The sequence below is a fragment of the Tetrao urogallus genome (assembly GCF_951394365.1).
Source record: "Tetrao urogallus genome assembly, chromosome: 12".
Classification (NCBI taxonomy): domain Eukaryota; kingdom Metazoa; phylum Chordata; class Aves; order Galliformes; family Phasianidae; genus Tetrao; species Tetrao urogallus.
Window position 1 is genome coordinate 16,211,664 of NC_136825.1, and position 19,896 is coordinate 16,231,559.

A 19,896-nucleotide genomic window follows, 5' to 3' on the forward strand; every position below is an offset into this window, starting at 1 on the left:
GTGGAACACTGCTAACAGCATGCCATCTTGCCTGTCTCCATTGAGATTTCTAAATACAATATTCCCTTCCCTGACTGCCACTCTACCTGCTGTCAGGCTCCATTAGGCATAACAAGATCCAGACAGATTCAAGATTAAGCAACTTTTTTATAAAATCCAATTGAGGACTTTCTTACCTTGAGGGTGCAGCAAATATTACATTAACCAGATTGCACACACTTTCCATGCAAAAACTAAAGGCAGATACATATATATTTATTTTTATATATGCATGCACACAGTGATTTAGTTCTCCTAGGAAATAAGTGGGGGCTTTCTAGATTCCTCCCACAATAGATATCATAATCAAGCTCAGCTAATTGAGACCACTGTGGGGAAAAGGGTGTTCCTTAGCAAGGCCCTATTTTTCCAGAAGCAATATGTGAGTGCCGCTGCCTAGCGTAGGAAGTCTGTGCAGATTAGTCACGTGGAGAGAGAGGAACAAGATTTAAAAAGCTCCTTACTGGCCAAGCTACAGCTTTGGCTCTCAGAGAGACTGCAGACCCGGAGTGGCAGAAGCCAGAAGAAGGAATTCCCCTTTCATCACCTGCCCCTGCATACAAGTACCAAGGAATGGGCCAGAGACATCCCCAGTGCTACCTGGTGAGTGTCAGCAGGATGGCTTGGGGGCTCTTGGCTGGGAGCAGGCGCTCTCCTCATGCCCAGAAACAGCTCATCCTTCATTTGCCGCATGAGATGGGTGCAGGCTCAAGAAAACGCAGGGGATGGTGGGCACATGTAATAGCACTGCATGTAAATGGAAATATGGGTGCTTATGTAGTGCTTTATGTTATTAGGTGGCTGTGAGTGATGGGTGGTGTGAGGAGCAGGCAGCTGTGCAGTGCGCGGGTGTAAAGATGTCTGAGCATGGCATGGACAAAGCCTGAGAGCTCACAGAGCACTGTGCAGGGACTGCACATGGGGAAAGTGCTTCAGGCATGCGTAGCATGAAGTGTCGAAAGGATCAGAGAAAAAAATTTCATGTGATGTATTTGGAGAAGAGTGTAGAAAACTGTGGAACAGAAAGAGAGCATCCGAACTACGTGTTCTAAGCATGAATTTGCTCTGTAACAGTCTAGATGCTGCTCAAGTATTTTTTCCAGACAAGGACTTTGCGAACCAAGTCACAGTTAAGGATCATGAGAAACCCAGTATGATGCCTTCTGTAATGCCAAGAGCTTTTGTAAGGCATAAAATCCCTAAATCATCAATAGCTGCCTCAGCAGCATCTTCACAGTCAGCGGCCTAAAGAGATGAGGGGAAGATGCCAACTTGCAAGCTTTAACTCTCTCAATTGAGACTATTTTTTTCACACTCTAAGAACCTGAGATTATTTGTGAACTCACTGAACAGTACCTATACACGCATTATCAGTCCTAGCAGAGCAAGTAAGGGTGGTAGGCTGTAGCACCACAGACAGTCCTGCCTCCGACCATTTCTCATTGATTCGAAGCAGAAGGAAAGTTATTTAACCTCACTGGTGGGAAGCAGCCTGTTTCTTCCGCTTTTGTACTCAAATTTTTTTGCCCAGCAGACACAGAAGGGACAGCTACAGCTCGTGGCTGCAATATGAGGTGGGCCTGAAAAGCCCTGTTTGCCAACTTACTTAGACCACTTGTGGCAGCAGCCGCTGTTGACCTGCTTGCTAATTGTTTGCTCGTTTTACATCTAAAAGATCTGGGTCCCACTTAGAAGAACAGTAAATAATGTTATACAAATACTGCAGCCTGATAACCAAGCCCTACCTGTGCTTTCCAGGAAAGCAAAAGTCGGGCATCGATCGGTTTTGGCATGGGACTAAGAGCAGCGTCCAGCTCCGCCGTTCATGCTACACCCCCTCGGGTTCTGATCACAAAAGCCAAATTCTAGCGTCTAACCCAAGCACGCAGGGAGAGCTGCCTCCGTCCCGCATCTCAGCCAGTGAGCGGTGCGGTTCAGCTCCACCTGCCGCCAGCCGACTTCGGACCGCCCGGCCGTGGACGCGCGAGCAGGGCAGGGCAGGGCCCGAATGTGATCCCCGATAGCCCCGCTGGGCAGCGCGGGGCGGGCTGCGCTCGGTGCCCGACGGGCCGGGCAAGGCAGGGCGGCCCCAGGTGCGCCGGCTGCCGGCCGCTCCCCCGCGGAGGAAGGGCGCGGGAAGCCCCGCTCCCTGGGGGCACCCCGGTCCCCCCTTCTCCCGCCTCATTTGCATGGCTCTTATTACGGCCGTGCCTCGCTCCTGCCGCGCTGACACCGGCGGGCTGGAGAGCGGAGCCGCCTGCAGCGGGCAGCGCGCTTCCCTCCTTCCCTTCCCCGCCCCGCCTCGCCCGCTCCCCCGCCTCAAGCTCGCTCTCTCTGGATGTTTAAGGCGAGGATGAACAAACAGATCCAGCCCGACCGCAAAGTGTCGGTGGTGGCCCCTTTGCCGGAGCGCCCGGGGCCGCCTCCCCCGCGGAAGGACGTGGAGCTGATCCTGGTGAAGGAGCACAACGGCGTGCAATACACCAGCAGCAACCTCCTGCCCGCCGCCCCCGCGCCCCGCTACGGCCCCCAGGACAGGGAGACGTGGGGCAAGAAGATCGACTTCCTTCTCTCCGTCATCGGCTTCGCCGTGGACCTGGCCAACGTCTGGAGGTTCCCCTACCTCTGCTACAAAAATGGAGGGGGTAAGGCGCTTCGCGAGGTCTCGCTCCCCGGCCCCCAGCCCCGAAACCCAAAAGCGGGGGGATTTGCAGTAAGGCGCCCGCAGAGGGGCCGCCGCTCCTCCCTTCTCCCCGCGATCCCGCTCCGCCAAGCTCCGTCGGGGCACGGACCGCTCGCCTCCCTCGGAGTTGAACTTAGTTTTGGGCACGGGCGTAGCTGCCTTCTGCTGCCGCGCCAGCCTTCTTTCGTTGGCAACAAATAGTATCGAGGGGAGAAAAAAAACTCGAGTGGTATGAAGTAGCATCTAGAAAAGTTAGCGCTGGATCAGAAAAAGGTTTCTTTGGGGTGGTTTTAACGGGAGAGCGGGATTTCTGCCCTCGTGCTGCAGTTGAGAGGGTCTTTTCCCCAAAGTAGGTAGGAGACTTGTTACAAACAAAGCCTCACCTCCTGCACAGTTTGACAGCAACAAACAGATCACACACAATAGTTACTGTTAGCTCAGAGTCCTGGCACATCTTCAGGAAGCTCTTAACTCCATCGGCCCCTTTCATCTCCCCGAAAGTCGCTGTGTTGGCAGTGATGCCTCCACGCTGTGAAGGAGTAACACCATCTGCGAGCCAGGCAGGTGCCTGGGTGCTTTGAAATCTCACACAGGGAGAACAGACCCTGCCTAGCAGATGGAGGAGTGTGCGTGAATGGTGAATGACACAGATGGAAGAACTGCTAGAATGAAGGCACGCTCTGTAAGATAGTTAGGGATGTCTTGTTAATGTGGTTGCCTGGTGATAAAGGCTAAGGGTTCACACTTGTAGCATAAAATACTTGTTGCCCACAAAAGGAGGAATGCAGGAAGGGAGAATCCTCAGAATTTAAGAGGCTAGTAGGAAGGGCTGGTACTGAAATACTTTCTCCCATGTGGTTCCTCCAGAACTTCAGAACAGGGTCACAGGATCTCTCAGCTCACTACCCAGAAAATGGTCAATACTGAAAAACAAACTTTATCCCTATTTCATTATTGTCCACAACTAATTCCAGCAGTTCACACCGCAGCAGTACAGTGCCTTGTGACACCAGCAGGCTGCAGGTGTCGTGGAAGCATCACTCAGGTGGCTCCATACATACTCACCTCTCCTATATCTCAATCTTACAAAGTTTAGGGAAAGAGAAATGTTTGCCTATCTCACATTGCACACAGGGACACCCACAGTGTTTGAATTCCTTTCTATCATCCTTTGGGTCACCTTTTATCACCTTTATTCTTAGTCTGCTTCCTTTATAGTTTGCAGCTACTTCAGGCACGGGAGCTAACATCCTGCAACCTCCTTTGGATTAGTGTTTATGCATTATCTTATGTCAGTTCAGTCAGAGACACCTGCATCATCTTTAGCATCTTTTGATTTAAAAACTTGCAAACTGGAGTGAACAGAAAGCCAACTACTTCACAGTCACAAGAGGCAGGGAAAAGTTTGAACCAGTTCTTCCTTTCTGTGAAAGCAGAATCAAAACCTTTACAAGCAAAGGTAAGGGGGCCCTCTGCTATCAAAGTCTATGGAACGATTGAAAACCGGTTGCTGATATCATAAACACAAACAGCTGTAGGAAGCATCTCAATCAACATGCAGGGTGTCATTCTTGAACATATGTTTATCACAACACTCTTTACTGGCACTTGAAAAGACCTGTTTTACCATAAAATGAAAGATGAGATAGTCATCATGATCAAAAATCAACAATTCAGAAGGAAAGATGCATGAAGATACATCAGCTTTGGCTGATGTGAGGACAAACTAATACTTCATGGTTTGATTGTGTTTGGTTTAATGAAGTTTAATCGTCCTGAGATTGTTTTTTTTCTTTTTCTATGCTGTTTGATAGCCCGTGGCTACCACTGTATCAGCTAATAGTATTCAATGATGACAGTTTCCAGGACAGATCTTGAGCCGAGCAGTAGGAAATACAGATACTGGCTGTGACTTGTGAATGGCTCCATCTCATCCTCCTTTTTACAACAGTTGTCTTTATGGCATCTTAAAAACAAGAATTCCATCTGTTGCCTCCACGGTGGACATACACATCAGTTTCATTTAGCAGAAAATCCTGTAGGAGATTCAGCCTCTAAAAGTGCCTTACTGAGTTTCGCATCAGCTTAGTCCCTCATCTCTGTCACACCGGGGCTGGTGGCTTGTTAGCTCTATGGGTAAATTTTCCTACAAGAGCAAAGAAGAACAAGAGGCAGAGAGCAGAGATCTGAGATATTGTTGGGTTTCAGTTCTATCCTTCCAGTCCTACACTCATTGATATCTTTTAAATGTGTTTTTTCCCATGCTGCTGCAGGAGGGAACCCTGTTAGCACCACAGCAAGCTTAGCTACCTCAAAAAGAATCCAGTGGGTTACATATCCATAAAGAAGATGTAATAAAAATAAAGGCACTAATTACACTGCCTTAGTATTTTTGCTAGGCTGCTGAGTGAACTGAGTGGTTACAAACTTGAGTGTCTTCAGACTGATGCAAAAAAGGCAGTGAAAAGGAAGTATCTTTCACTGCCACAAGCCCTAAGCCACTAAGATATTTTAACGCCTTTGTTTTCAGCGTATCTTGTGCCATCTAGATGGGAAAAAAATTGCTATCCTTTCAAAATCTACACCCATATAAGTTCTACAGCAGCTTACAAATGTTAAATGGGAATGTTTAAGGACATGGAAGTGGCAGAAAAAGGCATTTCCCTCCACGTTTGACAAAAATGACATGGCTGACATGGACTATGATGTTCCTGAGACCAGCTATGACTAATTTAAGATGCCAGTGGTCACAGTTAAGGGCCTTTCCATGCTCGTAAAAATAGGTTGTTCTTCATAAACCCTGAAAACTTCCAGGACCTTGAAGAGTATAAATACACACCGTGTTCCCTCAAAGTTGAATTTTCAACGAGGGAGACACATACGCACATATATCCACTTCTTACTCGCCAAATCCTCGAGTTTCTTTCTTTGGTGAAGTCCGGGGAAGTTTCCTGATTAAAAACTAGACATAGAGGCTTTCAGGTTGAAGTTCCACGCAGACAAAAGTCCTGTTAATTTTCAGTGAGTTCTACTGACACAGAGCACGCACCGCCCAGAGGTACCTATGTAGTCATTTCTACTGTTATGTTACTTTGGAGACAGCACTGGTGATTTCAGAAAGAAAAAAACACAACTATTTACATTTTAAGAAGCTCCCAGTAATAAAAAGCTAGAGGTATCCAGCAGCACTAAAATGCTGAATGAATAGCCAGAAACATCTGTGTTTTGGGAGTAGCCTGCTGAGATACCCCAATGGGACTTCAGTACAAAGATAGATGGCAGAATGTAACCTTTCTGATGACTGTGGCTTTTGGAAACAGTCTTCAGCTATTAAACAAAATAATCCCACATTAAGTAGGACTGAAACAGCTGGAGTATTTGTCAGTTACCTGCTTCAATACGAGCTGCCTGCTCATTTGGGCAGACCCAGTGGCTGTGTTATAACATGAAACTGGGGTCAGAAAACTTTCAGGACAGTTTATTCTGAACAGTTTGGATGAGATCTTGTCCTCACTGACTACTAGGAAGCAGGAGTGCCCACTCTGTGTGCTAAACTACTTTATAAAATAACAGGGATGGTACATTAGCAAGCTGCAGATAAGGTGACACTCCAGAAAGGGCAGAATTCTCAAATGTTGCCTTATCAGCTTGGTGATCAATAAACACTGCTCAGCTACTCATCACAACACAAAGGAGAAGCACTGTTTGCAGCAAGACAAATGCTTTTTGTGCAGTCCCAGAGTCCAAAATCAGCACAGTATGTCACTGGAGAAATCATCAACTATGGCTGTCCCTACTGGCTGTTCTCACAAGTGCTCTGAGCTCATTATAACTCATGTCTGGCAAGAACCCCTTTGGTGGTGATGGTGTTTGTTTGTTTCTTAAAAGATTTCCTAACATGTCCAACCTCTTAAGCATTCCTCAGATCAGTACGAGGCTGTGCTGAAGTAATGAGTGGTGTCAAAAGTAGAGCCTTGTCAATTTAGGGAAAGATTTGTCATGATAATTTCGATTACACCTAAAATGTTGCTGATGCCAACTGAAGTTGAGTAATGCCTAGCATGATTAACAGATGTGTTCCCTGTGGGGGAAGGCGATGCTCAGCCTTAGGTAACCAAGCTATTGTCGACTCTGTACCAGATACAATTAATATTAACATTTTTATTTAATTTTCCTGCATAATCTTTGGAAATGTTACTATTTCCCACTGAAATTTGTGGAAAAAGGATTTACCAACATTAAATACTCCTTTTTGTGAGTCAAAGTATTTGCATGGTCAGTTACGCTCAGGCTACTAATTGTTGGATTAGTGACCTGAGACTTACTGTATCATAACAATTAGATTAAGCTTTTCATGAATTTACAAACAGCAGCAGATAACAAACAGCAGCAGATAAATATTTTAACAGCTCTTTAGCTATCATAACATACACTTTTAATCTCCTCTGAGATATTATTTTCTTAAGTGTTCATAGATCACATAAGAAATCATTTGCTTCACAGTACAGCTCACCAGCAGTCAATACCTTTTAGAACAGAAGAATCTTACAGCTTATCATAATGCTTCATTTCTTATTCATACTTCCACAGGCTCTTATGCAGGATTTTGCAATCCACAGTGTAGGTACCAAAGACAATATGCAACCAAATATTCTCTATTATAAATAAGGCTAGTGCATCATATCACAAAAAACAAGATCTGATGCTGACCTGCAAGCTTGCTTTTCTACCAGGCACTGCACCCAAGTGTTTGCCAGCAAATTTAATCATTAATATGAGTAAGAATACAATCTGGCACTTTAACTTCCAAAGGTGGTTGACCTTTGTCTCAATATCAGTGTTTACATTCCAAAATAGCACTGATGATGATGATAAATCAACTTTGAAGCAACCTCATTACAAAGACTATGCCAAGAGTTTGACTCATTAATCAATCAAAGCATGGATGCAAATCAAGTGATTTTAGTTTCCTAATACAGGCTTTCAATTCCCACTATCAAACCAGTGACCTCAGACAGGTCAAACTGTTACACTGACATCCCTACAGTGGCCATGAGCTTTGTGCTCCAGGACTTCACGTGACATTTGGAACAATCTCAGCTATGCCATGTTGACATCCCCTTCTTCCTGGATTCAATGGCCAGCTCACAGCTGCTCTCCTCCTTTTCCCACATGACTTCATCACTCCTCTTTCTTCTCTTTGACAGCTATTAATCAGCTGGTTTATATGTAGCATAGCTTCCGCAAGGCTCACCAGCACTGTAGTGCACATGCCAGCTACTGCTCTGAAATTCCCTGTTCTCCTCCCCTTGCCCATCAGTCTCGCTGGCTCCACAAAATAACTCTTCAGAACTGTAATTTCTCCAGGGTTATAAGCCCTGAGTATATTTTATACCTACTATGTATGAAACATCCTGAATACTTGACAAGGACAAACGGAGTATTTTTGACCCAAATCTTTCATCAATTCTGAAATTGTAGTTTCTGTTAGACTCAGAATACCATGAAGTAGTACAATATATGGGCCCCCAGCTAAATACCTTATGAAACAGAGAAGTTATCTGTCCCTGAACAATTCTAATGACCCTTAGCATGACAATTTTACAAAGGTTCTGGAGAAGATACATGGTAAACAGATAGAGGTTGCAACATAAGAGGACCATCCTGCGTTCAGTGCAGGACAAGCATTCAGAACCGATTCAAGATGCTCTGCTCAAAGTGGTGTTCCAGCTTTGCTCCTCCAAGACAGTAAAAGAAGCTGGTGTGACCCAAATGAGCTGTTTTTCCAACAAAAGCAAGCATGCCTCTTTCTCACTGCAAAGAACGAACATATTTTTTGATTACTGCTCAGCATCATTTTATTCTGAACTAAGAGGAAGGAAAGATATCGAGTAGCGAACTGCTATCTTAGTCCCACTGTTTGGAAACATAAAATCACTGCTTAAAGTGTTTTTCCCCATCCATTTCTTTACGCCCTTCTAAGTTACGTGAAGAAGCCAGGCATAGCCCTAGAAAGCCCTTCCCACAGGACAGGCATCCCCTTCTACAAGTTAGTAATGAGAGTTGAGTTAGGATCCTTTACTACAGATCCAGGAGTTTCTTAATTTGGCCAGGGATCTCAGCTTTAGGACACTCACTGAAGCTAACACAGCGGGTATCTAATCTTCATCTTTTTCTAGTCTGTTTTCTCCCTGACATCTTTTTAAGCTCTTTATTAAATTTGCTAGAAGCAAAGGAGAACAGAAAGGCCATTTCAGGAGTGTTGCAGCCAACAGCCCTTCTTTATTAAAGAAATAAAGCATCTGTAAGGAGGCCGAGATGTGGCATGGATGATTTAGGGGCAGAATTTCTCTTTCACCTTTTGGCAAAATAGCACAAACCTCTCTGTCAATTCAGTGCATGTGTGAATACAGCAGCCTAAAGGTGGTTTTTTCAAAAGATGAATACTTTCATTTCCATACTTAAACCAATGTGAAATAGAAAACTAATAGAGCTACTTAAATGTAAGATGAGAGGGAGCATACAGTTCTGGCAAGTGTTTAAATTTCCTACGAGGGAAGTTATGATTAAAAGCAGTCCACAAATTACTGAGCCTCTTGCTGTGAATTAAAATGGAAACAAATGGTTTACAGAATTCAGAGCAGCTTAAGCAGCAACATCAAAGCTCACTGCCTAAATTTCTGCTGTGTACAGTGGGAGTCTCATCAGCTGTGCTCAGTTCTAAAGCCTTTGTCCCGCATTCACCAAATGATAAAACAGCTATGTGTGGCTGTGTTTGTACTGTAGACTCTATAGCATTTACATATACTGTAATTACTAGATGATATTGTAGCTAATTGCTCTCAGCTATGTTACAAAATAATAAAGCACAACTAAATACATTCCATACTTAGAGATATTTATATTAAAACACTGTAATTTAGGAGGCAGGAGACAAGTTTATACGAAGTCTTTGTAGTAACAGTCTGAGATCTTTTACTCCTACCTCTCTCTTTGTACTTCCCATTGGCACTGTATATATTCTTCCCATAGAACACACAAAACCATGCTACTGGGTTTCAGGGAATCTTGCACTGAAAAAAGGATCAGTTGTGATTAATTTGCAACTAACTCTTCACTTCTTGCCTCCTAATGTGACGACAAGAAAATGTTATTATTAAAGTTGAAATAACTTGTATTTGGGCCAACTCCCTCACCCCAATCTGCTTTCAGTGAAGTTGATGTAAAGATTCCAGGATTCTCTCACTGATTATTTCTTCATTTAGTAATGAGCTGATTTCAATTCAATTTCTCTTCCTCAAGCCATTTGAGCCATATCTTGGCAACCTATTATTCTCTCTTCCAACTACAACTCCTTAATCTTCCCTTTCCTTTTCACTGCCTTTGTGACATCTTGGACCTGCCATAGCAGGATTTAAGCTTAATTGTGTAGATCTTATGCACTGGTGCCCGAGTGAGAATAGTTTCCAAGGAAAGGCTTTATTGCCCATCAGAACTTGACTTCCCAAAGATGAACATCTGAGCTCTCTGGGGAACCAGCAGCAAAAGTGCCCACACCCCAAGTAATGGTGAAACAGCCCTGATTTCACGGAAGCCCTGGAGAGAGAACAGCAGTACAATTCAGCATCTCAGCTTAGATTCAGTGCACTTCATTTCAGCCTTATAAGATTTTGAAACTTTGATTTCATAAACAAGGAGAAAGGAGGTAGGAGCAAAGGAGAGGAAACAGTTAAGTTGCCTGCATTGTGACATTCTTTGTGAAGACCATAGAAAAAAACTAACTACTAATCAAGGGAATCCTTTGTTTTATTCTCACTCTTGCTCCTTTCCCCCATTCTGCGTTTAAACATTGTGCAATCTCTCTCTGAAGCATGACAAAGGTTGAGAACTAGGGTCTGCCATACAGCAACAGAAACCATCAGTGGGGAGAACTGTCTCTGTAAGCCACGTATTTCTTTACACCCATATTCATCCAAAGCACACCGGCAAGTTTCCAGCGCACAGAGCTCCATGATAACACGTTCATAAATAAAACACAGGACAGGAATTGGGCAGGCAGTTGTCTTTTGCCAGTCCATAAATGATTTTTGTGACTAGTGTTCTGATTGCTGGTATGCAGTAAAACAGGCTGCCCTTATTATATTGTAAGACTTTTTATAGAAGATGGTAATTTTTACAGTGCTCCTGCTCTTTGTTTAAGGCTTTGAGCACAACCACTCACTTCCAAAGGCACAAATAACTGCAGAAGCTGCACTATTTACACAGACATTAACTGGTTGCTATTATTTGGCTATTACTGTTGTCTAAGAATAAATGCAAATTTAAGTGTCTGAAATAGTCTCCAGCACTATCAGACTGCTGCTAGAGTACTCAAACATGAAGCCTTTCTTGATTTGCTTTGTCATTAACTGCTTCCCTAGAAGATGCAAGTTACACCAGCATAAATGTGCAGGACCAGAAGAGCAAAGATGGTTTGATCCAACCCCACTGAGGCACACAGGAGTTATGATTTCAGCAGTGAAAGCATATTACTCTTTCAGAGCTTGAGAAAACTATTGCACAAGCTCCAAGCACTACAATTAGTGACAGAGTGAGCAACAAGCCATGCCTTGCTACAGCCCTCCTGCTAGTTTGAGAAACAGTTTCTGTGGTATTATGTACAGGAAGGATTGTAGCCGGGTGACTGCATGGCATTCCTCTTTACTGAAGGCTGCAGAATGGTGGGAAAACAAGCAGAGGGTTTTCTGGCTCCTCAGCAGCATGCAAGAATTGCTTGCATTGGAAGCCTTATTGCTTCCCTGACCTTACAAACAGGCTGCTCCCAGGGGTCTAATGTATGCACTAAAAAAAGCAGCCAAGCACTGTGTACCTAATTTTTTGCTCCAGGTGTACCAGGTAGCACTCTTCACTGCTTTAACTTTTGTTTCTCCTCCCTTTTCAGCAGTCAAACTCCCCTTGCAGGGTCCGTCCTGAAGCATGCCAAGGATGTCAACACAGTACTTTCCCTTAAGATCTGCATCTCTTGAGGAAAAGTATGAAACTTATGTCAAATTCCAGCTTATTTTAAAAAAGAAAAAGAAAATTAATTAATTTAAAAAAAAAAAAAAAAGAGGAAAGGCTGGACTTACTCTGACACACTGCTCTACATAGCAGTGTAACAGACAAACTTTCTCTGGACCACAAGATGGAGCAGTAGATCCTTATAGATCTAAGTAGATCCTAATCTGATAATCTAAAAGCTATCTAGTATGCATATTGGAGGAAAAATGACTGGAGGACCTAACAATATGGCTCATGACTTTCTCATAGTGTCAGCAATGACTGCTCCCAGGCAGACCCTTCTTTGATTTCCCTACTCCTTTCCTTTAGTAGGAAGTTAACAGGAGCGGCAGCATTCAGTGATATGTAATTTGCACCAAGGGGTATCCTGGTCTGCCTCTAAAGCTCAAATATTTGTGCCCCCTTCTAAGAAGGGCTTAAATATGCACATGGCATCTTATATGTTAGCTTTATAACAAAGGAATAGCTCATATTGGGGTGTGCAGATGTGTCTGTGAGATCACGAAGCAGGTTTTGGCAAGACTGGTGATATTAAGGGATTTTATTTGGGGGAAGAGTTTGATCATTTGCTCCCTTTCTGTAATTCGTCCTTCATTTTCTAATAGCTCTACACAGCCTTAGTTAAAATCAATAGATTCATAAACCACAAGGGAGAAATCCTGACCCAGCTGAAGTCAATGGGTGTTTTTTTTCCATTGACGTCACCAGAGCCAGGATTTCAACCCAAATAACAGACGTCTCTCTCTTAAGGGCTCCTAAGTAGACAGAATTTCCAGACTAAGAATTTGCGAGAAGAAAAACAGAGGAAAGTAATAAAAAACTATTCAGACTAAACTGATATAGAAGACTTCCACTGACTAGTAACTGATCTGCACTTGGTGCAACAGTTCAGAGCTTCAGCCAATAAACAAAATGCCAGGACTTACATAGATGATGTTCATTATTACACAAAACGAATTTATTCTGTGAGAGTTAGATAATGACCTCAACATTCTCCTATGTAGGGCTCAAGCTATAAAAATGTACTATTTTAAGAAGTGTGTTCTATTCTGTTTCATAGAGACAAATGATTAGGCAAGAATCTTTTTCTGGCTGTCAGGGCTAAAGAGAAGAGCTGGGAAAACAGAAAGCGAGAACAAGACTTCAAAAACCAGGAGGCAAATAAAAGCACTGGACTAGAAGATCTTACATTTTAAGACACTTTCAATTATTCTGGGGCTTAATACATGGTTTGTAAATTTCTGAATTACCAGCTTTAGGAATAGAACTGTCACCAGTTAGTCTCTTCCTTCACTCATTCCTAAAGTAAAGCAACAGAAAACAGTGATCAGACTTTTCCTAAATTGCAGTGTAATCCTTCGCTACTCATATGGAGGCTACTGACAAAATCACCATCTTTAATCCTAACTTAAGGAACTTGGACATCTTCAAGATCACCTACTTTTTTCCTGCTAAATTTTATTTAACAATCGTGAGGTGTTATGTCCTCAAAAGCTGCTTAGCTAGGAAAAACTACAGCTGTGCGAACCATCAGGAGTCACCAAGTTTTGCCACACTAACTAACCTCCTGTAAGTTCTGTGTTTGTGGTGAACAAAACGACCCGATTGCAAGCTGCAAAGGGCAAGGCTCACATTCTCTTCCAGCATTTCAGCTTGGAGGTCCCACACACAACGGCAGTGATGGAGCACATGCTGGACTGCTTCAATTAGGGGAAACATTTGCTCTGCTGCTGAGGAAAATAGTCCATGGAGAATTACTTCGTTCCTTATGGAACTGTGTTCATTTTCTACTTTCAAGCCTTGTATAAATATGCATTATAAATAGTTTAGAGTAGGATTACATTTTGCTTCCTGTAGAGGCATGAGAAAAACCACTGATCCCGAAGGCTTCATTTATAATGACTGAGAGTAAAGCTCTGATTGACCAGATTTCATACAGGTAGGAATGTACAACTGCCCCATACTTCTGTGATAGAGCACAACCCTTTATTGACAAGAAGAATTTAGAGGATTTTTGCTGTATAAGAGTTAGTAAAAATTCAGATAGCACAGAAAGTATTAAAGTGTTACGAATAAATCTCTAATGAAGCCTGGAAGGAAAAGGAATGTTTAGCTTTGGTCACTGTGTCCAAAAAATTAGACTTATAATTTAAGGTTGGATTAATCACTAAACGTACAGCAAATTTTAAGAGTACCTCAGGATGTTTATACTTGACTTTTCTGTAGCCAAATTTCAAGGCATTTACCCCCTATTAGTTTGTACATTAATCCTCTTGAAAGCTGCCTGGCACTTGCCTAGAGCTGATTTAAGATGTCATAAGCATTTGTTTCACCTTGGCACAGTTACGAATCTCATGATGCCTAAAACGGGTATTGTGGCCTCTCCAGAGAGTGCTCAACTTGTGGGTTGTTTTTAAGTTTAACAATTAAAGACAACCTGCAAAAGACAAGCAGTCTGAGAGGAAACACCCTCCATTTGATGTTGTGCTGGGAACTCCTAACTGTACTGTTACACACGCAGAACAAAGTGCATTTCAGACTTCTTGTTTCACTGTGCACCTGGGTTAATACCAGAGCTCTAATGAGCAGTAGAGCTTAAACCTTCTCATTAATATCCCATTACATTTTGTTGCCATGAGAGAGGTGGCAGCAGAGGCGCACTCTGGCAGAATGGTGCCTGACATGGAAGCGCGTAGGAAGAAAAGGCATGACATTGAATTCCTCTGTACAGAAAAAATAGCACCCATTGACATTCATCAGTGTTTGCTGAACAGATGGAGACCAACCAGTGGACGTGAGCACAGTGAGGCAGTGAGTGGTGCATTTCAGCAGTGGTGACACTGGTCACCTCCACTGGTGCAGATTTTTACAAGTATGCATGCAGGCTCCTGTTCATCACAGGCAAAAATGCAGAGGTGACTGTGTTGAAAAAAAAATAGCATTTTGTAGCTGAGAATGTGCCCTGTCACACAGTGTTATTGTGCTCTTTGCATCTGTTGCAGTTTCTGTGAAAATAAATATGAGGCATTACTTTTGGAGCAACCTGTGTATCTAACAATTTCTTCTGGCATCAAAATTAGACAGGTTCATGAACACTGAAATTATTCATTTGAGTTTACAACTGGCTGAAACAAAACAAATAACAATGAACATACAAGTTCATTGAGAAGGGAGAGAAAACTATGACTAATGTATCTGAAGTAAAACAGTAGTTGCCAAAATCTCACTGGCACCAAGCAAGGACTTCCCTATGCTTAAAAGAGAATCCCATGAAGTTATATCTCCTTTCGTGTACATGGCTATATTCTGTACATTACAGAAAATGATTTTTAAAACACCATATTTCAGAGAATGCTATCAGATGAAGTTAGTTTATTGAAGATTTTCCACTGCTGGAATCCAGAAATACTTGCTGATCTTGATCCACCATAAATAGCTTCTGATATCTTTGCTGAAAAATACTGTCAGCCAACCGTGCTCTACTACTGGTAAATCAGAGCACATTTTGACAAACACTTTGATTTCGTACATCTCAAGTACAGCCTACACCTTACATGGGTGGTTTTTTTGATATGATTCAATTGCAGGTGAATATATCCACGTGTCACATCTAATGATTGCAAGGTGGGGGGAAAAAAAAAACTGCCAACAGTGGAAAACTAATGAAATGATAGAAAGATTTTTTCCTTCTTAATTTATCAACTCTTAAGCTTCCAAGCACGTCTGTTATAAAGTAGCACCCTTCCCCAGATGAGCCTCTGCACCCTGACCCAGTGGCTCAGTACTGCTCACTTCTCCCACCCAGCACCTCCAGAACAGCTTGCTAACTGCAAAGCTTGCTGCTTTGTTCTCAACAGGGTCAGCTGCTCTGTAAAGGACACCATCACACCTCACAAACCCTGTCTTGTTGCACATTAGTAATAGAGATTTCATAAATCTCATAACAAAACAGTCTACAAGCTGTCTCCACATTCCAGCTCACTTCTTCTCCCAGCGAGATAAAAAAGAAAAAAGCACAAAATGAACAAGATGGATTCGGGCAGGAATGTCAGCCACTAGACCTTCATGTTCATACAATCTCCAGGTCATTTACTTACCAAACTGTCAAAACCCAAGCGGATGCCAGTTCATGTATTTATAAACAAAGGGGTCAGCTACAATAGCAAACCTGCTACAAGGTTGGATAACGGTGAAACAAATGCTCTCACTGCCACCTCACCTCAGCTTGTTAGACTTCACGCAGTCACAAGAATGGCAGAAGATGGGAATGGCTTAATTCATTTCCTAAGCTTGCAGCAGTGAAGGTCAGCAGCAGAAATGCTGACAGAGCTCCAGAATTCCCACTGCCATGCTGGGCATCTTAGACTAACCTTACCTGTATTGTCTAAAGAAACATGGTGGGTTTTATTCTTTAGTTTCCTTCCAAAGAACACAGGTCAGAGTTCTGTTCTTCTGAGGTTCTACGATTATCTCTAAACTACACACTGCTGTAAATATGACCATTTCATTAATTTATACAAAGGGGACCTTAGCCAATGACTTGGGTGTGATTTATGAATGAATCATGCTGCTCTGAGCAGCTGGGTGTATTTAACTCTCATTAATTTGTTCAAAGTAGCTACTAATGAGTTTCTTTAGTTCATTATTCTCATAGCAGAAAGGTGAAGAGATTATTGGGTTTGCACAGAAGAGTAACCCATTCTTTTACATACAAGTAACAAGCTTATAAACAGACTACACTTCAAGTCTCTTCAAATGACTTCTAAGCAGCAGGTTAACAGCTCAAGATAGTAAGTACATAAATAAATAGGTAGAATAAATAAATAAATACATACATACATAAATAAAGGCTTCAGTTTGACATCAGCCTGTGTACAGCACTGAACCATTTCTGGAAACTATTTGTTTTGAGCAAAAGGAACACTATTAAAATTGGACAAAAAAAAACCTGGAGGCTCTTCCCCAGAGTGAGAGATGAAATATAGATAGGTTCAAATCTAGCAATTTGTTAGAGCAGCTAAATACGAGGGTTTCAAAAGAAACACGTAAGTCAAGATGGTATAGCTCCACTGCTCCACTGCTTTTCTGGTTCAGAAATGCTTTCCATAAAAAAGGCTGCCTACTTGGAAGATTTTATATAAGCAAAGTGCTGTGAAGTTTTTATAGTATGCCGTTCAATCTGTTTCGCAGAAAAATGTTATTTTTGACTACCATAATCTACCTCTGTTCAACATCATCATCTAGCTGCTGTTAAAATCATCTTGGCTTTGGCACTGAGGCTACATCGTGCTCCTTTGCATCTCTGACTTCTCTTTGCTGTACCATGCAAACCCTTACTGTTTTTACCCCCTGGGCAGTAAAGGTTGGGTCTACCCACCTGCTCCTTTCTACTTAGACTCCAACAAATACGGCTTGCTGCAAACTGACCTCCCCAGAGATACTCTCTATGTCTGTGCTGGCAAGCCAGTAACAAGCTTAAAGACCCAGAATTAGGATTTCTGTACTCAGAAATACCTCTCTTTCCAGCCACTTAGTTTTTCTATCTGTGCTGATCTCACACAATCTAGATTTCAGAATCTCTGCGTTGGGGATTTCCTTTTATATTCACAAGAGTCTTACAGTAGTAGAGTTTCCACTCATTTTCCTTGTTATCCAGGGAAATTTACTGCGTCAATTGGCTGCTGATATTTTTTCAAGTACTCTTTACTCACAGTTTGATCAGGCACAGATCAGGTACAGAGATTAGCTTGTATTTCAATTCATCTTTTGGAAGATCTTTGTTTTTAGACTCTATTCTTGAACAAATACTGGCAACACTCCTATCTGAAAACATACTGCTATACTTGCCCAAAGTTTGTTAGCTTAGCAGACACCCCTGCCAGTTAAAGTTTTGACTACAATATCCATGGTAACAAAGGCAGAAGGCTAATAATGGACCAGCAGAAGTACTTCAAAATCATTTCAGCTAACCCTGTCCTAGCCAGCTTCTTGTACATGCTTCAGCAAATTCTTCTAGGACAACAGTCATTGTTTAAATGATCATTCTCAAGCATTAGTAATTCACTGCTGCATTCTTTCTGGTATTCAAGAGTGAAATGAGTCCTTCTCATAGGATTGAGAGAACTATTTGAGGCTGTTTTCCTCTCTGCTTCCCCACTAAGGATGCTGTGAATGTTGGGCAACAGAGGGAGGAGAAATTCAGAGTGGACTCTCTTAGACTAAAACGAAAAGGCTGTTTTGGCACTCAACATAGGAATGCAAAACCTGTCCTGTATTTTGCCCCACATTAATCAGACACTGTAGTTCTTTAAAAACAAAAACAACAAAAACCACTGTGTGACTTTCAACTTGAAGTTTCAAATAGGTGGTTCGTGTAGAAGTAGAGTTTGACCTCATCTTATTTCACATAAACACAGAAGGCTTCCTTAACTCTGTGTGTACTACGGTACCATAAGGGAAGGAAGTACGCAAATCTCATGAAATCCATAAACACTGAAAAGCAACATGTGCAACAGCCCAAGGGCAACGTGTGGCCTTTGAGCTACACGTGACTCAGTAGCAAGTCAAGCCAAGGCTAGGTTACAAATGTTAATTACTCCAGATTTTTGGCTGGGAGGGGAAAGTGGGAACCATTAGGGATTGCTGAGACCATTAATGCTTTCTGGGCTGCAGCTGTGTGCTCAGTCCCATGCCCTCACACAGTGAGGGAGTGGAATCCCTTGAGCGCTATCAGGATGTTGCTGCCAATGCAGCAGTCCCACACTTACATTCCCTTAGCTCTGAGGTAGGTAGATCTTGGCTAGTTGCTCATCCAGTCTGAAATGCTAGCCAAACCGTGCGCTCCCTGAGAGTTCAGCTAACAGGGCTATAGGAACGTGCCGGCCTTTTGCATTCATGCAATTGGAGCACAGTAGTTTGCATGGCGCAGGCAGGAGGGACACAGTTGGCACTGTGTCACCCTTCCTAATGGTTTGGCTTTATAGACCAAGTAGGCATTTGCTACTCCTTCAGAGAAGCATGTTGCTGTGCCCAAGTTCACAGCAGCAGACCCCAGCAAGAGGCTCAGCTGGATGAATTTTGCCCCCTGCCTCATCTCTAGGGCGTTAGCAACAAACTCACAGGATGCTATGAGGTCTCCTTTCCAAAAAGGCCCTGCCTTTCACAGGGTACCGTGCACAAACCAGTCCCACTGTGGAGCCTTTTCTTCCTTGGGTGAGAAGACTAGATACCAAGATACTGACAAAAGTATGTGACTTTTGGTATTCTTTTACATAAAGTCAAAACAAGAAATGCCCAGAAGTCTCCAAAAACATTTGAGACAACTTAACGTGAATAAGCATCCCTACTTTGTGTGCTTATTAATCTCTAATTTATTTCAAAATGCTTCACACACCATCTTCATTACCTGAAAAGTAACCCCAGCTATGAAACTCTACTATGTCATATAACTGCTTTTGGCAGAAAATGACATCATGCTTTATTAATCCCTTGGGAAGGAGGGGTGGGAAGGGAAGGAATAGAAGAAAAACTTCATTTATCTAAAGCCTGAAATGATTTGCAGCCAAATATATGATGCTTAAGCAAGTGTGCATAAGTATGGTACACTTCACAGTTCATCAAAATATTAGTCATACTTAGAAAACACGTATTTTAAACTACCATTAATATTTATGTCCACTACACATCTCCAGGAGAGTTGTTTCATACACATATTTCCCTATCCAATTTGTGGCATAATTTTTTCCATGCCTCTTAACATAGTTAATCAAATTGCACTCACGCAAACTCCAATACCTGCCGAAGGCAGCATGCAAGGTTTGTGAGTCAGATCTGTATGCTGTAGTAGTGTTGAAGCAAGATAAGTGTGGCACTTGAAAAGCTGTCACTTCCAAGACCTACGAATGGAAATCCACCTCAAATTATTTCTGTAGATATTGCTACTAGCGAAAACAATATGAACTCTCCCAGATTGAATTAGTTGAGCGTGCTTCAACACTGAACAACAGGATATCAAGTATGTAGAAACGCAAATATTTTTCCTCTAGAATAGATAAATAAATTGTAGTCCAAACAGTACAGCACTGGAAGGCTTATGAATTCCACTGAAATATTAT

The 19,896-nt window shown here is 42.5% G+C and overlaps 1 protein-coding gene across 1 annotated transcript in view; it reads left to right on the top strand.

Moving 5' to 3' along the window:
* Positions 1-612: 612 nt before the first annotated feature.
* SLC6A2 (solute carrier family 6 member 2) overlaps positions 613-19,896 on the top strand; it is a gene marked incomplete at both ends in the record, with an annotated part of 58,712 nt that continues 39,428 nt past the window's right edge. The window contains 2 exons of the mRNA XM_079541594.1: positions 613-642; positions 2,387-2,684. Of these exons, the coding sequence (XP_079397720.1) occupies positions 613-642; positions 2,387-2,684 (328 nt within the window). The remainder of the gene's footprint in view (positions 643-2,386; positions 2,685-19,896) is intronic.